Below are 19,518 nucleotides of genomic sequence, written 5' to 3' on the forward strand. Positions count from 1 at the left end.
TTTTTTTTTATGTTTATATTAATTTAATAATCGAATAGTTTGAGATAATAATCCAAGAGAAATAAATTATTAACAACGAATAAGCAAGGTCGAATAAAAAGGCACGTGAAGCGAACGCGATCACAACTTGTGAGCGGCACAGGTTGCGCGTGCGACGTCAGTAACAGCGCGGAACGCGCAAAGGCATAACCTGTTTTACACTGTGTATTATTTTTATATATTTTATTAATACTCATTTTTATATAGTGATTTTAAACGGATTATATAAATACGGTAAGTGTGTTCGTTAAATACTATATATATACATATATATGGTGAAATGTCAAAAAAGTACTAAATACTTTTTTGACATTTTCCTACTGTCATCATAATAGTGTCTAAAAATTAAAAAAAAACGAAAGCAAAGGTAACTTTATATTCAGCCACATACCACATATAATAATTTAATATTATCAAAATTTGAATAAATGAATAAAGTAATTTATTAACAAATATTAAAAGAATACATTCAGAATTCATATGTTACCAGTTAAAATAATTATTATTTTTGTTACTTTGATATTTATCCCTCGTGTAGGCATCCTCTAGTGCAGAGTTCTCCAAACTTTTTTGTGTCGTAGACCCCTTGCCATGTTTTTCCGTGTTGGGTAGACCCCCTATTTACCTGATATTGATTTGCTGTAAATTTCTAACTGTAGTAAAGTTTAGTGTTAAAAAATTAAAGTAAAAACAAATGTTAATTTATACATTTATTAATTGAATTTAAATTAAAACTACTCAAAATATAATTATGTATCTGTTATATAAAATATACGTAACATTAAATAAACATAAAATAAACTATAAATACAATAACATAAGTATTATAAATAACATAATTTTTATTACTTCATAGGTACTTTTATAAATAATGTAAGTGTTTTGATATTTTAAGATAGTATGATGTAAATAAATAGGTACTATCAGTGTATGTGTTGAGATCCACTTTCGTGGACCCACATTTTCATTTCATGGACCCCCAAATTTTTTTTCGTTGACGTACACCCCTTGCAGGTTGTCATAGACCCCTAGGGGTCGATAAGACCACTTTGGGACTCACTGCTCTAGTGTATTATACGAATCTTCTTATTTTTCATGCACAACCAGTTGATTCCAGCGATTTCAGTAATACCATCTCTCCTTTTTTGTAAGGCCGTATAACTTCTCTTATACCAATGGAACATTTGTATTTTTTTTATTCAAATTTAGAACACGCTTTACAAACCTCTGTCGAAATAGTAGAGACTGAAGTTTTAATCTATTTTGAATTACATAGCATGGTTTTTATTGGACATTTATGAAAAGATCGATATCATCGTTTCAACTCATAAACACCCACTGTAACGTACGGGCTTCTCCGAAAGATATCTATGGAGATATACTATATTCACCACGTATTATAGTACGCAGAGAATGCCGCTCATACTCTGGAAACTTTTTTGTGAGAGACAATCCTATATATTTAATTCACAAAGTGTGAATTATATAGCACCATGTCCCGGGAATCCAACCCACGATCCAGAATCTTGAGTCTCAGTCTATAACCGCTGGGATACCATGGATCATCACTTAAATATAATGCGTGGTAGACATCTTAAACACTATTTCATAATTACAGATGGTCAATTATTTTATGTTTTAATGATTATTTGAAAATAATCGATTATTAATTATGACTATAATTAATTTAAAATACAGCGACAGTATTTACGACTAAACATTACACTGTTAGATATTTAAGTTTTATATATGTATGTATTTATATATATATATATATATATATATATATGTAATTATTTACATTCCATCATAACCAGTATCAGCTTTACGTCGTCGATAATATTACATCAATTACTAATGTAAATAAGTATATATGTACATTATATATATATATATATATATATATATATATATATATATATATATGTAATTATAAGTGTATGTGTATATATGTACACTAATTGAAATAAATACTTGTGTGAAGTAAACCACATGTATGTTCCATATGGAATACTTATATATACCCACAGGAATAATATCAGAAAGGATTTAAAAAGTCACCACATATGAATGACTCGTTTATTGCAAAGTTTGTCAAAGCTGTGTCCTTTTGCTTTGCTCGAAGTGTTTCGTCAATTGCGAAGGCGCTTTTAATATTCACGGCATCACCTCCCAATATCACAGGTCATTAATATCTCTTGGCAAAACAAAGTCGCTCATAAAGAATAATCTACTTAGGTTTTATGTAAATGTGGTCAATTTTTAATAATAAAATTCAAAAACATATTATTCGACTTGACTAAGACTTAATTACGTTAGGATCTTAGTCGTTTTACATTTGAAACTTAAACTTAATCATTTACAAACTTTATACATCATACTTTCATGCATTATATATTGTCAAATTTAATATTAGTAAAATATATTTTAAATGTCAGCAAGCTGTTTCGTTTTATCTCCAATGTCAACCTCTATAGTTATAGCTCCGTGTATTGAATTCATAAAATTTCATACCGTCTCTCGAATGCATTTCAGCGATGTATGATATTGCAGTGTCAAATGTCAGTGCATTTAGTTTATAGAAATGTTTGATATCTTACACTCACCTGCTGCCTTGACGTGTATATCGCATTTCGATCATACAGACTACAGTATTTATTTAATAATGCTTCGTCATCGCTTTTCGGATCTATTCTTTGACGTAAAAATTGCAATACAATATCGAATGATAAAATAAGACATTACAGTATTTCTCTTTTAATATTGCTTATGGTACTATAAACTCACAAAGTATTTTATACCTTTTTATTATTATTGTATGTAATTTCATATTAAGTAAAAAAAGGTCCAAACTTTAGCCACTTCCGCACATGCCGTGGTAGTCGTGCAACAAAGTGCACCGCCCGCCAGCCGGCTGACAAATGCGTATGCGGCAAATAATTCGAATTACACAACTGCTACCGTCAAATCAACAAATCACTCTACACGTGTTTCGCCCCTCCACGGGGCATCTTCAGGAGTTATGTTACACCGATTAGTGTCAAACACAGAGTCTCTGTTTAACGCCTGATTCCATTAAATATTTAATTTCATGTTTGTAATGCTATTGCTACAATCCAAAGTTCTAAAGACGAAGGTCTACGACCAATGTGAAAGTCCCAAACTGAAGTCTAAGGCCTCGTAGAACCTTCAATTCGGTAAAATAGTAATATGTAGCGGCCAGGGTCAAGGCTTTAAAGGTTCTTTTTTCTTCTTTTAAAAGAAGTCTTAGACTGGGCGACATTTGTGTCCTGTTGCCTGAATTTAGAATAACAGTTTCGGTTTAGGAAAGGATAGGAGAAGAAAACAGACATTCCTGGACTGTGGAAGGCTATAGAAAATGTTATAAAAAGTAACAAAATAAAACAGTCGTGTAAAAAATAAAGGATAAAATACAGGGATAAAAGTGATAAAAATGGAGAAGAATGTGATATAAATAATATATATAATATTAATGTTAAACTAAGTAAAATAAATGATGGAAGACGCAAAAATCAAAAAACAAAAAAAAAAAGAAAATGTAAATGTAGGATGCAAGCTGATTGCACTTTATTGCACGACTACGACTGCATGTGCGGAAGTGGCTATATATTGGTCCTTTTCTTACTTATAAGTAATATATATATACACAAAAGCGAACGGCCAAAAATTTGCATTTAATAGCCAATGAAACATACTATTATCGACACTGACATCATTATCACAACATTAAAAAACGATTTTATACGAATTTCTTTTACGAGAAGTGTGATCTAAGGGACAGATAAAAAAGGGTCGTTTTTATGTGTACAGATAAAAAAGGGGTCTTTATCTGTGTTTATCGTCATTCGAAATTTAATTGAAATGATATGTTACATAACACCATCCCGTAGTATCAGAGCTACCCAATTCGTCACGGACTGTATCGATGTAAGAAGTAAAGTTCACGCGTGTATAGATTTATCTCGGAGAGGTCAAAAATGATTAGTATCTTGTAAAGCGAACACATTTTCGTATCTTAATAACTATGAATGTTTGTGACAACTAAAAACGTGACTCGTTTCACAGAATATAAAAATGTTTATATATTTTAAAAAGTCTGTATCACGAAGTATCTTTATTTTATATATGCTTAATATAATATAAACAAAAATATGATGTACGATATTTTCCATTTTCAAAGTTTGATCATCATCATCATCATCATGTCAACCGTAAGACCTCCATCATTGGACATGGACCCCTTGTTAACCGTAGGACCTCCATCGTTGGACATGGACCCCTTGTTAACCGTAGGACCTCCATCGTTTGACATTGACCCCTTGTTAACCGTGGGACCTCCATCGTTGGACATGGACCCCTTGTTAACCGTAGGACCTCCATCGTTGGACATGGACCTCTTGTTAACCGTAGGACCTCCATCGTTGGACATGGACCCCTTGTTAACCGTAGGACCTCCATCGTTGGACATGGACCTCTTGTTTACCGTAGGAACTCCATCGTTGGACATGGACCCCTTTCTAACCGTAGGACCTCCATCGTTGGACATGGACCCCTTGTTAACCGTAGGACCTCCATCGTTGGACATGGACCCCTTGTTAACCGTAGGACCTCCATCGATGGACATGGACCCCTTGTTAACCGTAGGACCTCCATCGTTGGATATGGACCCCTTGTTAACCGTAGGACCTCCATCGTTGGACATGGACCCCTTGTTAACCGTAGGACCTCCATCGATGGACATGGACCCCTTGTTAACCGTAGGACCTCCATCATTGGACATGGACCCCTTGTTAACCGTAGGACCTCCATCGATGGACATGGACCCCTTGTTAACCGTAGGACCTCCATCGTTGGACATGGACCCCTTGTTCTTCATCTTCTTCTTTTCAGTCGATGGACGCCTACTACAACGTGTAGGCTTTCCCTAAAAACCATCTTGATAATCTGCCCTTCGCTGTCCGTATCCAACGACTCACGCTGCGTCTACAGTCTTGTTGTTGCCATTCTAGAACCTTTCATCCTTAACCGCCATCAGTTGAGCGATCAATATACCCCTCCTACTGCCTCCCCCTGCTGCGTCGGTGGTCTTAGTTCGATCTTGCAGCGAATTTCCGAACATAGCCATTGCTCTAAAAAATTGCAAAATAAATCCGTGGTAAAATTGATGTACACGAGAAAACAATTAAACTAATCAAAACTGTGATACTGTAATAGAAATGGATGACTGAAGTGTTTGTACGAAAGGAATGGAATGATTGAAAAAGGAAGATGGAATTGTAGAATGATAGAAGGAGGAAAAAAAGATATTGTGTACCATGGAAGACGAGAACGAAAATAAAATTACAAGTGAAAATATTACTAAGAAATATAAAACCCTGTTCCCAATTAGAGGAGTGGAAGGAGAGGTCCCAAATAGATTACTGAACAGATGGCTGCGATGTCGCTGTGGCTCCATGCTCTGGTACAGTCAGATCCAAACAAAAGTAGCCAAAGCAATACACACCGCCGAAGAGCGTAACGTAGTGTGTGTAAAAATGATCACGATCTTCAATAGTGACGAAGACAAAGCAAGAAGGAAGAGGATTATTTACTCCATCTTTAATTTAATTTCGCAAAATAATATTATAAAGTAATTGCATTCTTGAAATATTTCAAACGAACTGATTTAAATCGACTTCGATATTCGAAACCAGAATCTTTCAAATCTTTACGACATTCATTTGTTTCTCACTTAAATGTTCCAAGTTTAAACTAAGGCTACATGTGTTCTTCTCTTCTTACAGATGTTCCGCTACCTCATCCTGGTCTACCTCTTCTCTTACCTCCACAACACACATAGCGTCATGTCTAACGGGTTATTCAACGACAGGGAAATGGTGATGGCTTTCGTTGTAAGTTGCATTTTGTTGTTGTTGTTTTTTTTTATTATTTCCAAGGTCCTTTACAACTTATAGATTCTCACGTAGCAAAATATAAACATTGATTTATGAAATAAGTTCATTTCGAAACACACATTCCTGTAAATACAAATAAAAAAATACAAAATTTTATAAATAATGAAACTTTTATATTGATAGATAATACGGAGTATGTTTACAGGGGCGGCTTTATTTCGAGTAGCGCCCGTGTGCAATGAAACCCTGGCGCCCCCTAGGCCTGACCCTCCCTCCGCTGCTATAACTAATAACTTTGCCATCATTTCTAAACTTTAAATACATTAAATAAGGTTTATTTCGAGTTGAAACAAAATGTTCGAAAAAGAATCCGTCTATAAGGCGCTTGCGTTTGATAACTGTCGCCACCGCGCTGGCTGGCCGTATCTGTCATATCATTGTTGTACCATGATGGTCCAAGACGATGCTCTTAGCTGTCTCTTAGAGCGCCGCGGCGTCCCCTGAGACGGTGGCGTCTGTGTGCATTGCACACCCTGCACTATAGGTTAAGCCGCCCCTGTTTAGTATGTGAAGAGTATGTTATTTATTGTGGGAGTAGTTATAAACAAGCAGACAGATTAATACAAAATAATGCGCAAACTAGGTAAGAAGTTATATATATTTCCTAGACTTTGTTAAATAATCTGTCTGAAAAACGATGTAAGCATCGGACATCACTTTCAAGAATCTCAATTTAAGAACCGTGAGGAACATCGAATGGTCATAGCATCAGGTATGGGTTAAACTCCAGCAGAATTGCTTTTCAATAGATTACTAGCTCAGACTAACAGAGTGCCCCATATAGACTTAGATAAGTTAAACAATAGAATAAGACATATATTTTGGTTTTATGAAACTAGACAGTGTGACATGAGTTGTAATGGTGTTTATTTACATAATATTTTGTTTGTTTCTATTTCCATACTCATCTGTCGTTCTTTCATTCTTTCCTATAATATTCTTCACAATATCTTTCATTACTTTCCATACATCGCTTTACTTCCTTCAGTTTATTATTTTTATCATTTGTTTAACAATTCATTTATTTTTAATTCTTATTTTCTTACCGTCTATATTGAATTTAATTTACATTACTATTATCAGCTATATTATCACTCTTATGTGGAATATGTTTGTGTGTTTGGTTAATGATTTCAGATGTTTATACTATACAGTAAACAAAACACATATGATTTATTTCTCTGTGTATCATTAAGAATCTGGTAAATATTAGATATTGTCACGTACTGTGGGTTCTGACTCGGAATGAAACACCACTGGTTCACAAGGAGTCCTTTATTCATAAATCAGACGGTCACCCTACTTTAACACAAAGTATACTTTCGCCTAGTCCAAACTTCGCTTCCAAATCGCTCAAAAAATCACTGTCCAAATACCTTACCAAATAGCCAATTTTATATAACCGATCGTAGATCTTAATCTTATAACTCGAAAAACAACACTGAACTGTTGTCATGGGGAGAACACCTATTTATACTACAGATAAGGTTTCAGTAAGTTTTAGATAGTACTCGGTTAGAATTTCTGAGAAACGTACCCAAAAATCTATTTATTTTCTACCAGGGTTCCGTGTTTATTGTTTAGAGGGCTATGTAAATCGTGCTTTGTAACAATATTATTTAATTTAAATTATTACTTCGAGAAATAGATCACTAGTTGAATCCAAATAATATTAAATATTGCTGTTTAATATGGTATTTAGCACTCTGTGTTTGGTACTAATCGGTGTAACATAACTCCTGAAGATGCCCCATGGAGGGGTGAAACACGTGTTGAGTGATTTGGCGGTGGCGGTTGTGTGATTCGCATTGTTTTCCGCATACGCATTTATTAGCGGGCTGGCGGGCTGCACTTTGTTGCACGACTACCACTGCATGTGCGGAAGTGGATAAATATTGGTCCTTTTCTTACTTAGGATGGACTTCCGCAAGATAACGCCTGTTTTAATTAAAAATTATTTGTTTTTGCAAGGTAAACCGACACGGCGAGCGATCCCCGGACAGCGACGAGATCTCGCTGTCAAATGAGAAGGAGAAAATTCTAAACCTGACTTACATTGAAGGCCCCGAAGGATTGACGAACGTGAGTAAAAAGTTTTAAAGACAAATTCCTTTGTAAAAATCACTTTATCCTTTGCGACTCCAATCTTATTACATACAGTGAGTTTCTAGTATTAGCTTGAATGTTGACACATTTTAATTAAAGACGACGATTAAGGTACTGCGGGTAAAAGCCTTTCTATTTCCAGTAAAGTTAGAAGCAGTCTGCATATCGCTTCTTACGTCTACTGGGTGGACGTTCTCTGTTGCAATTGTCGGTCTTTGGTCTGCAATCCAGAGCCTTAAATCACAAGTGACCAGTAATTATATTTATATACCAGTTACGCCCGCGAGTTCATTCGCATGGAATTTAACAAAAAAAAAATTTTTTTTCGTTTAAGAATTTTTCTTGTATATCTATCTAATTCACAATCTGTGCGTTAATTATATATAATTATCACGATTTACAAACAAGTTTAGGCCTTGTAATAGGCATCTTTGCGCTGTCAAAACAAACTATGCTTCTTATAAACACTAGACTGTTAAAAAGTGACTCTGACAAATATATATATATATGTAGAGAGAGAGAGAGACCTTGCACTAGTATGTATATTGACTGGACAGCATAGAGTAGTGAATTATCACTTGAATCGCCGAAACTTTCTGACCTATGAAAACATTGTAACGCTGTCAGTCAAATATATCGGCTCGTAGATATAGAAGTTCTTTGCTTTGCGATGGTTGTCTATGGGCTGAAGATGACGATAGAGATAAAAAGGTTCCAGAAGTTTTAGTTCCTTGTTTATTCCAGGCAGGCAAACGTAGGGGCTATCAAATCGGCAAGTTCATCAGACAACGCTATGGTTCAGAAGGGTATAAGCTGCTATCAAATATCTATTTCCAAGATGAGATCTCCGTAAGAAGCACTGATAAGGAGAGAACAAAGATGACGGCGCAAGTTGCGATGGCAGCTGTCTACCCTCCAGAAGTTGAGCAGCAGTGGGATGAAGGTCTTGGTAAAATTTGGCAGCCAGTACCATATACGGCTGTGCCTTTGAGCGAAGACTATGTAAGTATATTTCTGACCTTTATAAATAATATAATAGTTCTGAGACAAGATTTAACTGAACCCATATACGCCATTTTTATATCACGCCTGGAACCATGTTCCACCATCTTTTAACAACCGTATAACTTTACCAGAAAATTTTAAAGTCTACTATTTCTTCTAATAAAATATTGCGTGTAGCCATTTCCATGGCTTATACAATATTGTTTAACAAAAATAATTTATAAATTGAACTAGATCTTTTTACAGTGTTGTATATAGTCAATTTTTAATGTAGTATCAGCTGTAAAGGAATATAATTCTTGTATAGAGATGGGCAAAATGTATTTCTGGCAAGGAAAGAGTGATTTATATGTTTTAGATCTTGGGACATATATCACTCTTTAATATCTTTAACTCATTTAGCTGAGTACGCCTCAGTGAGAGAATAAGGCAAAAATAATGAAAGTAATGAAACATCGAATTGAATGTAAATAAACAAATTATCGTTTGAAAATTAGTGACCTTTTTTTGGTTGCATTTGCTTCCTATTAAGCATTTCATGTCTTTGTCATAAAGTACAACACAGCTAAACTCACACGCATGTGACGTTGTCGTTCCGAATATCCGTAGTTTAAATTTTTAATACAGACATGCAATAACTATCAGTCTCTCTCTCTTTTTTTCATATAAATTGCTATATAAGCCCATCTCTTTCTCTCTAACTCTGAACGAGCCGCAACTCGTTATAAAAAATTACTCTTAAGTATAATGATATAGATATATAATTGAAACATGCAAGCTAGAGGGTGATTATATCTGTCGCAAAGATATATATCTTTCTTGTCTTTATCACGGAAGCTGCTTATCACTATGCTTGTGTACCTAAATAAGAAAATGTTCTTTCATAGATACAAACGTCAATAGATAGTACAGATCATCATTTTAGCCTGATCATCAATATGATTATTCAGCGGTACGTTCATCTTTTGGACTAAGGTTTTTACTATAGATTTCCAAAAGAACCAAGGCAGACTGATATCCATTGCTTCCGAATTACCTTTAAAACCTAGTTTCTTCACTTTTCATATTGAGGTAACCTTTTGGATAAATAGACATCACAAAAATAATCACAATTATAGGATCTATGCTGTAAAGGAATCTTGGAAATATCACAACAATCTATTTATTCCGTACTAGTAACTTTCAATTTTACACACATATGTAAAATTTGTATGCCACTTGGCAGAATACACTTTGACTCTTTATTCTCTTTTGTTATCATAATTTTTGGCATGTTTTTCACGTAATAAATGATTTGATTTGATAAAATTTCACAAAAACAAGACGTGAATAGTTTAAATCTTTGTCTAGTTTCAACCGGATCGTATTATGTAACAGTTAACTTGAACTAAGTTATCGCAACGATAACCTATATGGCACAGATCGTGTGACATATTACTGGTTATAGAAAATGCGTCGACATTCGCTTTTATATTTTAAATTTCAAAATCTCTGGTAGCAAGACTCTCTCGGATGTGTATGCCATCTTCAGTCTTAAAATGATAAAGAAAATATCGATCATTAGCGACAATCATACTTGAAACTCGTACAGAAACCTGAAGGAATCTCTATCTTTTTCCTGGTGGAATTGATATAGATTTTCTACTATATTCATCAGTCGATACATGTAAGAGTATTGCTAGAACTTCCCAACTAGAAGTAATAATTACTAATTCCTGATGGACCCCAGACTTTTCTATGCTAGTTAGGACTGAGAAAGATTTTTCACTATATTAACCAGTCATTAGATGTAAGAGTATTGCTACGACTAATGGACTATTAGAAGTAGCAGTTACTAAACTCTTAGAAAAATGCCGAATAATCTTAATTCTCTTCCTGATGGAACATTAGACTTTTCTATGCTAGTTGGGATTGAGAAAGATTGTCCACTATATTCACCAGTCATTAGATGTAAGAGTATTGCTACCACTAATAGTCCTTTAACAGTAGTAACAATTACTAACCATCGAACAACATAAAGAAATGCCGAGAAATCTCAATTCTCTTCCTGATGGATCCCTAGAATTTTCTATGTTAGTTGGTATTGAGAAAGATTTTCTTTTATATGTAGCAGTTGATATAAATAAAATATCAGGAAATCTACATTTTCAGCCAATTATAAAAACTATGTTGATCCAGAAAACTACAAATGGTTCTCTGTCAAAAGTGTGAACTATTCTTTTGAATTCAAACAAAAATGATAAGAAACCTATCACATATTACACTGATGGACGTGTAGACTTTCCAAATGAATGTACGCTAGATGTAAGTGTAAATGATTTTTTCGTATATCTAGTGGTCGATATATATTCTAGTGTAGTAATTACGAGTGAGTTGGCTCTCTATGTGGAGCGATAATATAGTCAAGACTGAAAGTTGCTGAATGTGGGCAGTATAAGACCAGACATCGTGACAACCTTTGGAGAAGGCATCTGCCTTGCATTTCACGTCAACTGCCTTACATGATTCTTGTTATCATTGACAATAGAAGAATCAATACTGATATACTTTCCGCAGCTGCGTTACTACTCCAACTGCAAGAGGTTCACCGAGCTGATGCAAGAGGTGAAGAGGAATTCGATCCACGAGGAGTTTGAACCTTTCAGTGACCTGTTCCCCACTGTTCTGGCGGAGACTGGACGTGACTTTAAGGAGAACCCTCTGCTTTTCCAAGCACTCTTCGATCTGTTCAAAAGTCAGGTGAGTTACGTTTCCTGTCATTTATAAATGTCATTTTATCAGTATTTACAGCTTCACTAGGTTTGAGGAGTTAGAAAGTAGTTACAAGTAACAAACGTTTTAATTAGTATGGCTGTCATCATTACATCAGGCGATATATGTACACTGCAAGGTATTGACCTCCCCTAAAGATAAGTATGTAGGATTTACCATAATCGCCATGGTTGGCAGGCGAATTGACAAACGAAGTATCGTATTATGGTATGCAGAGGATGATGCTGTCTTATATATAATTAATGCACTGTGTGAATTATATAAGATTATATTTTACAGTTAGGCATTTAATTTTTAATTTTTATAAATAGGAATATACTAATGCATTCGATGTGATATAATAAATACCGCTTCAAGGTTAGGAGTTGATTTTTAACTACTTCTCGCCTTTCATACGACCTCTTAATAATATTTTAATGTTAATAGTAATTAAAACCGCCATGTTGTATTGCGCCGCCATTTTGATTCTGTATAAATCAAAATGGCAGCGCATTTTTTTATCGTATCTTAAATGTCAAATTATTTTTATTATGGCTACTTTTATTAATAGCTAATTAATTCAGAGTGATATCGGTAAATTAACATTTTAGAAATGAATTAAATTAAAAAGGTTCAGTATGTTTTAAAGGTCACGTATTTTTCTTTGTTTATTATGCCGGTTTCATTATCACATATTAAACATTTGTGATAAGAGCTGAGGTGATAATAGATTAAAAGATGTAGTTACAGGAAATATACACAAACGTATGATAAGAAAATAAAATTAACCGTGTGAAGTAATAACTATGACACATAGTATATGTATAATATCTTGTCGATATATATGTCGAAACATTTTCTTTAAAATAGGTTATTACATAGCTAAGCTAGGGTCTTAGCTAGGGTCCATTAATCTATTAACTCCTTTGTAGGCAACAATGTACGATTTTATAAAAATAATCAAGATATTTTCTTAAATTTTATCAAACAAAAAGTTTGTACGAAAATTTTGTATAGTAAAAGGTGTCCGGTAACAAATTTCAAACTCAAACTCAAACTTTAAATTAAAATTTTAAATAAAATTACCGCAACAAAACATTTATTTTACTTAAATTAAAAAGTAGATATATGCGGATTTTTTTTAATAAAAATAATGTTGTCTAAACACTGAACATCGCGTCGGAACACCCAAGGAATCTGGCCCTGGTATTTCCTGCCATTGGCCGCAAAAGTGCTCATGGGATAGCACTAACCTCGCGACCAACATTGTATTTAAGCGCTAATATGGCCACTGGATTCATAAAGATAACTTCAGTTATAATAATTTTTAACATTTAATTGTTATAACTGTATAAAGGATGTTTCTAAAATCGAACATAAAACAACCTTTCAAAGTTTTTTGTGGGCTGTTAGATCTGGATGCTTTTGAATCCTCGTAGTTTTAAATAAAGGAGTATCATTGTATATAAAATCTATTTGTTTCTAGTTCTTAACAAATTTCTTATTTAGTATTCTTCTCTTGCTACAGATAATTATTATAATTAATTAAAAGTAAGAAATATAGTAAATTAAAAAAGTCAAAAATTAAAATTTCTTTATTCCACATATATTTTTATTGCATCTATTATTGACTATAAAATGAGTATACCACTTGCTATGCTCATACCACCGTAGATAATCCCAAAAGAAACATAAACAAAACTTCTACAATGATGATATATATTAGGGGAACCGAAAAACAATGTCGTTTCTATCGACACACGTTACAGAAAAACAAATTAATTTTTCCCGCTCCCGCGTTGAGATGGCAACAGGCTTTGATAACGGAGTTGAATGTATTGTTGATTATAAATAAAAACTAGTTAAAAATGTACTCGTGTTAATTTAACTTAAGAAAGCGACATTACTTTCCGGTCCCCCTAATACTTAAGTTATATTACGTTAAAAAGAATGAAAAATCTACTTTTTACGTACAGATAATCATTATTCAAAGTTTCGGTTTACTGAACATAACAATTACATTTAACAAAAGAATAATTCAATGTCAATCAACTTCCTTGTCGAGACATTGACCTCCAGTATCGAACGTTACGATAAGCGAATCGCGAGTTCGAATTTCAATTTACTGGTTTAGGGTAATGTTTACTGTCATATGGTAATGTTTACTGAAATAGGGTAATGTTTGTAGACTTTTGGGAATTTTTTTTATATTTTCGGTTAATCATTATGAAGGTTCCAATGGAGAAGAAAATTGAAAATTTTTAGAACAAATATTAAAAAAGACAAAACAGTAAATTAAAACATACATCAGTTGCTAAAAAACATTTGATGATGATCAAAACCAAAATAGGCGTATTAAAAAAAGCAATGTATTGTAAATATATTATAATGAAATTTTTGTAGTGTACGAAATAGAAAAGTTATTTTCCAATACAAATTTAAATCGAAATAATTCAACTGCAGACCTCGAACTTAAATGCATTTTCTTTCTTCTCAATAAAAAGTAAATTCTCTTTTCACTTGTTCTTATTGGCAATACTAACATTCTTTACTACCTTCAACTAAACTTTTACATCACTTTTACAAACACACGTACACACACATGTATATATATATGTATATGTATATATAAATATATATAAATGTTTGTCCGCAAAAGACCCAAATTATTTCAAATTACTATGCCGTATCTATATACGGTGTTAATACAAGGAATAAAAATAAAATATATACTCCTAGTTTTCGTCTTCAAAAATTAAATAAATTATTCATGATATCTGATCTGCAATGGATGATCTGGAACTGGAGAGATATAAAACCAATATTAATGAAATATTTTGGAAATAAATATATTTTCTATTCAAGAACGCTATACTGGTTTTAATGCGTCGAATTTAATATTTTCTGCTGATGCTGACTAAGGAAGCTAATTATTGTCGCGTGCTCTTTATAAATCTATATTTGTAAAGAGCAACTGTTGCGTTTCTCGCCGGCTCTCAGCTGAACTGCCTTTCGAGTAGGTGGTAGCTTCCTGTAGGGACAACAGTGCTGACATTTTATGTTAATTGACGATTCGAAAGTGCTTACCTGAATAGATATTTTCCAATATCTAATATATAAAATTCTCGTGTCACGGTGTTCGAACTTGAACTCCTCTGAAACGGCTTGACCGATTTTTACCAAATTTTATATGCGTATTTAGTAGGTCTGATCGGCTACTATCTATTTTTCATACCCCTAAGTGATAAGGGTTGTTCACCCTTAAATTTTTTTTTTATTTTTTTGACGAAATTTTTTGTTTTTATTTTTTTATGATACAACATACAAAAATACTTACAACCCTAAATTTTCACCCCTCTACAATCAACCCTTATTTTTAAATTGAAAATTAAAAATATTTTTTTTGCAAAACAACGTTTGCGGGATCAGCTAGTATATGTATAAAAATGTCAGCAGTGTTTATTATTATTAAAACAATAATTATATTGGTCACTGTGAAACAGGTCTTACTTTTTTATTAGAAAGTTGTTAACACTAACTTTTAACATTATAAAGTCGATCAACGTTTTGCATAATCTTGAAACTCATACGAAAATATATTTATATATATTTCAGGTCGCACTCGGTTTAGACATACCGGAATGGGCAAAACCAAATCTAGCCAGACTTGGTGAGGCATCCCGTTTGGCTTATAGACTGTATTTTAAGACGGATGAAATGAAAAGGATCGGAGGCGGTAAGTTCTATTTGTATTTACACCAATACCTCGCTTTGCGTCGTTTCGTTTTTCGTTTTTATCGAAATTGCGACGCTGATTAATAGCACTAATTTTCACTGTGCGTCGTTAGACTTTCGGGGTTGCGTTGTTTTGGGTTCGAGTCTTTAACTTTTTTTTTGAAATTTTCTTTATTTCTAAAAGATGGCAACACTTTTGTTTCTAATTGCGCCATGCCATCAATACTCGGGGATTCCCTTTCTAACTAAATATCAACGCAATTTTGATACAGTTTTATTTTCACTTTGTTTTGCTAATTTTAGAGTTCAGTTTCAATTACATAGTATGTTGTGCTTTTTTTAAAGAGAATTATAAATTTATATAAATTTTTACGTGTTGTTTCTGGTTACAAAAAACGTAAATATTATTCCAATTTATTTATTGGCAGAGTTATATTATTTTTGTTTTTTAAATGTATACTTTGTTCAATTTTCTTTTTAAAAAGTAGTATTTTCGTGACCCTGGAACATATCTTCGATCTTTACATGGTTTGTTATAGAAAATTTTAATTCACTTTGCAGCGTTTCAATTTGCGTCGTGTTTTTTTGAAACGCAACCACGACGCAAAGTGAGATATTTGTGTATATTCTATATTATATATCGACAGAACATAATGAATCAGATAAAATAGGTTAGATATTTTTATTTTTAATTATTGGCTTAGTTTTTGGGGTCTTTTGTAACCCCCTGTCTTGGATACATAGAATTCTAGTATTTACATCATGATTTTTCTTTCATCTGAATTTCAATAATTTTTTTCTTTTTATTCCTCACATATTCGTTCATTCCTTTTATTCTTTTTCCTTTGCATACCTCACCTAACTATCGTCGCCTTTCCTTACACCTATTTTACTTATATCATTTTACTTTCTAATACATTACGCATTTAGTTTTAAATTTTAACTTTTATTAATAGGTTACAAATGAAAGGTCGTCAAGTGACAGATGCACCTAGTACATATTACTTATAACACATAATACCTAGTATATAAAGCAGTAAATAAATTATAATTAGTAACATACGAGTATATGAAAGGATCTAATATTTTATGTGTATCTTGTTTTTATCTTTTTGGAACTGTCTTTAGTAGAAGATTATTGCTTCCGAAATTTCCGCGAACCCAACGACACTTTTACTCCCTTTTCTATTACAGACATATATTATATGTTATCGGTAAAGCATTTGACCTCTGTCTCGACTGATGTTAAGTGATGACAAGGTGTACGATGGTACATGCTTGCCTAGATGATACCTATTCACTCTTGTTTTGAAGACTTCAAAGTTATAATTGTCCGGAAGCAAAGACGACGATAGGTTGTTCTACTCCTTGGATGTACGCATAATAAATGAATTAGCAATACGATTAGTGCGCATTGGATGAAGAAATTTTAGCCATGTATTTATGTCGTAAATCATTTCAATGTATCTGAGACATTACTTCTTTCTTTACGCAATGAAAACACTACAAGATTGATAATATTTGATTTTCGAACAGGCGTCATATTAAACGACTTCATTTCCGCTGCAAACGACATCGTAGCCGGAAAGGTGATAAAGAAGAGGTTCAGGATGTTCTCGGCTCACGACTTCAACATCGGTTCTCTGATGGAGGTCACACAGATAACGGGATCGGACCACATCGTTCCCGAATATGGTTCCCTTTTCGCCCTCGAGTTGTACAGAACAAAAAGCAATGGAGAGTTCTCTGTTTTGGTGAGTACTTTTTCATTTTAACTGTAAGATGTTCCACTTCTACTAGTAGATCTGTCTATAATATAAACTTAAAATAAGGGTTAACAATTAAAAATATATAAATTTTTAGTTTTTAGCTTAAAACTTTGATTTTATTTAGATATGTGTATATATAGTGTTATAAGATCGAAGGGAACGAATGAAGGCGTTCTAGTCCCTTTGTATATCTATGGATTGCCTTGATTATACCATAGTTCAATCTAAAATATCAGCGAAAATGTGGGGCCCCACGTTGGGAAACACTGGGCATAACATTCACAATCACGCTGTATAACGAATGAGTATATCTAATTTACCTTATCATAAAAATGTTTTAACATGTGGCTTGGACGAGTAGAACTAGTCATACGGATATCGAAACCAACGAAATATATTACAAACCAAATTTCCCAGTCGTGTTATTAAACATAATTAAGCCATTAATTGATCGCATCTATACTGATACTGATAAATTAAAAGATAAAATACATTTATTCAACATTGGAACTTTTAACAGAACTCTTATTGATTGTCAACTTATTATCTATTCATTTTTTGTAAACTACTTTATTTTTGACTGTATTCTGTTCAATGTGTTATATTTGTGGAGAAGAAACAGGAAGGAAAACCACATCATCACAGCTTTAAATAAAGTTTAACAACACAAATTGCATATACACTTTATTATTTAGCCTAAATGAAATTAAAATAATCATCCGACATCACTACCAAGGATTCTTATCATTTAAATATTAGTTTATTGTATAATAAGCTTTTTTCGTTAATTTATTTTAAAATAGTAAAGTGTTTTGGTGTATTCTATTAAAAATATTAAGGGATAGGTTGGTTTAGATTGTATGAACTCATTTCTAGAACGGAACTTGCAGCATTGGTATAATAATTTAAAATTTATGTAGAAATACAAGTCCAGTCGCCAAAGGTAAACCAGTACATTGGAAGGTGGGCACTTTAAACCTGCTATACGAGTCGCCAGTATTGACCACCCTGCGTCTATTTCAACAATACGGTCTACATCTTACATCTCTTCTGTTACTTCAGTAATGTGTATATATAATCGAATTGATTTCTCCAGTGGTGACCATAAGTCGGTAGACGAATCGTGGGCATGCCAACCACTAGGTAGACAAGTGATCATGATCACAGGAAGTCGATGGATGCGGGCAGTACCAGAGAAGGCCTTGCACTGGGCGTCTATTGTCTGATATAAAATGATAAATAAATGACCATTTAATGTCTTTTCCAGCCGGTGTACCTGCCCAAAGCTGGAGAGTCGATTGCCCAGCAATTGCATTTCAAAGGATGCGAGAGCAACAGCTTCTGCTCCTACAGCAAATTTGTCAACCTCACGAAGAAATTCTTGCTGCCAGAGAAGGAGTTCTACCGCATTTGTGGTATCAAGACTGAGCTTTAGAAAAACGAATGTTGATGTAATATTATGAACTAGTTTTGCCCGTGTATTTGTCCGCGTGTAATATAACAATAATTTTTTTTTCGTTTAAAAATTTTACTCATTATAAGTGCCGTCAAAATCGGTTCAGCCATTTCAGTTGTTAGCCGTAATAAACGGACAGACAGACAAGAATTTAAAACAATGTGATTTTGAAATATGTACCATACACCCTCCTCTCCATATACCTTACCTTCCACTCTGTGTACCAACGGAATAGTTAAAGTCGCGGATGATTACGGCGCAGAACTTGTCCTATAGACCTATGTCTTGCAGTGAGAAACCATTTCCTGAAAAAAAGAATATACCTATCGTTCAATTAAACGATCAAAGACACAAAAACAATGAAATGTAACTATCATATTATTGGTATTAAATACATCGACGATACATATTCTGAACCTATTGTTTTTTTGACATATCAAATATCCTGACTGTCTTCAATGTTATCTAGTTCACGGACCCTTTCGTTCCGTGAATTCAGTCCCGATGAAGCTGTAAAAGCCTTAAGGCTAACAGCATTAACATCTTCAGAAACAATAGAACAATAAAATCTTCAATGTTACAATTGTTCCCTGCAGATCAAGCGACGGAAAATATCAACCGTGTGTTTTTTTTAAAGGCTTCCGTTATTGAGTACTTCTCTAAGGTCTTGGGTTCAAAAGAA

At 33.5% G+C, this 19,518-nt stretch overlaps 2 protein-coding genes across 2 annotated transcripts; one reads left to right on the top strand and one right to left on the bottom strand.

Moving 5' to 3' along the window:
• The first annotated feature begins 104 nt into the window (after positions 1-104).
• LOC137923656 (venom acid phosphatase Acph-1-like) lies at positions 105-19,252 on the top strand. Its single transcript, XM_068766880.1, has 8 exons — positions 105-273; positions 5,844-5,951; positions 7,986-8,096; positions 8,865-9,122; positions 11,682-11,864; positions 15,492-15,612; positions 17,148-17,365; positions 18,648-19,252. The coding sequence occupies exons 2-8, from the start codon at positions 5,844-5,846 to the stop codon at positions 18,813-18,815; spliced, it is 1,167 nt and encodes a 388-aa protein (XP_068622981.1). The 5' UTR covers positions 105-273; the 3' UTR covers positions 18,816-19,252.
• Positions 4,235-4,936, bottom strand: LOC137923580 (protein IWS1 homolog). The gene has a single exon (XM_068766797.1). It carries the CDS (start codon positions 4,934-4,936, stop codon positions 4,235-4,237), a length of 702 nt encoding a protein of 233 aa, XP_068622898.1.
• Positions 19,253-19,518: the final 266 nt, after the last annotated feature.

Source organism: Battus philenor, unplaced genomic scaffold, assembly GCF_028537555.1.
Source record: "Battus philenor isolate CCGP_79_NKW_IND1 unplaced genomic scaffold, ilBatPhil1.0.hap1 SCAF_22, whole genome shotgun sequence".
Lineage (NCBI taxonomy): Eukaryota > Metazoa > Arthropoda > Insecta > Lepidoptera > Papilionidae > Battus > Battus philenor.

What these genes read in the sequence shown, in the direction of transcription:
- LOC137923580 (XM_068766797.1), bottom strand. Translation starts at nt 4,936, where the DNA reads ATGAAGAACAAGGGGTCCATGTCCAACGATGGAGGTCCTACGGTTAAC.
- LOC137923656 (XM_068766880.1), top strand. Translation starts at nt 5,844, where the DNA reads ATGTTCCGCTACCTCATCCTGGTCTACCTCTTCTCTTACCTCCACAAC. An exon ending in AAATGGTGATGGCTTTCGTT is followed by an intron (nt 5,952 to 7,985) that starts GTAAGTTGCATT and finishes TGTTTTTGCAAG; the next exon opens with GTAAACCGACACGGCGAGCG. An exon ending in ATGGAGAGTTCTCTGTTTTG is followed by an intron (nt 17,366 to 18,647) that starts GTGAGTACTTTT and finishes TGTCTTTTCCAG; the next exon opens with CCGGTGTACCTGCCCAAAGC.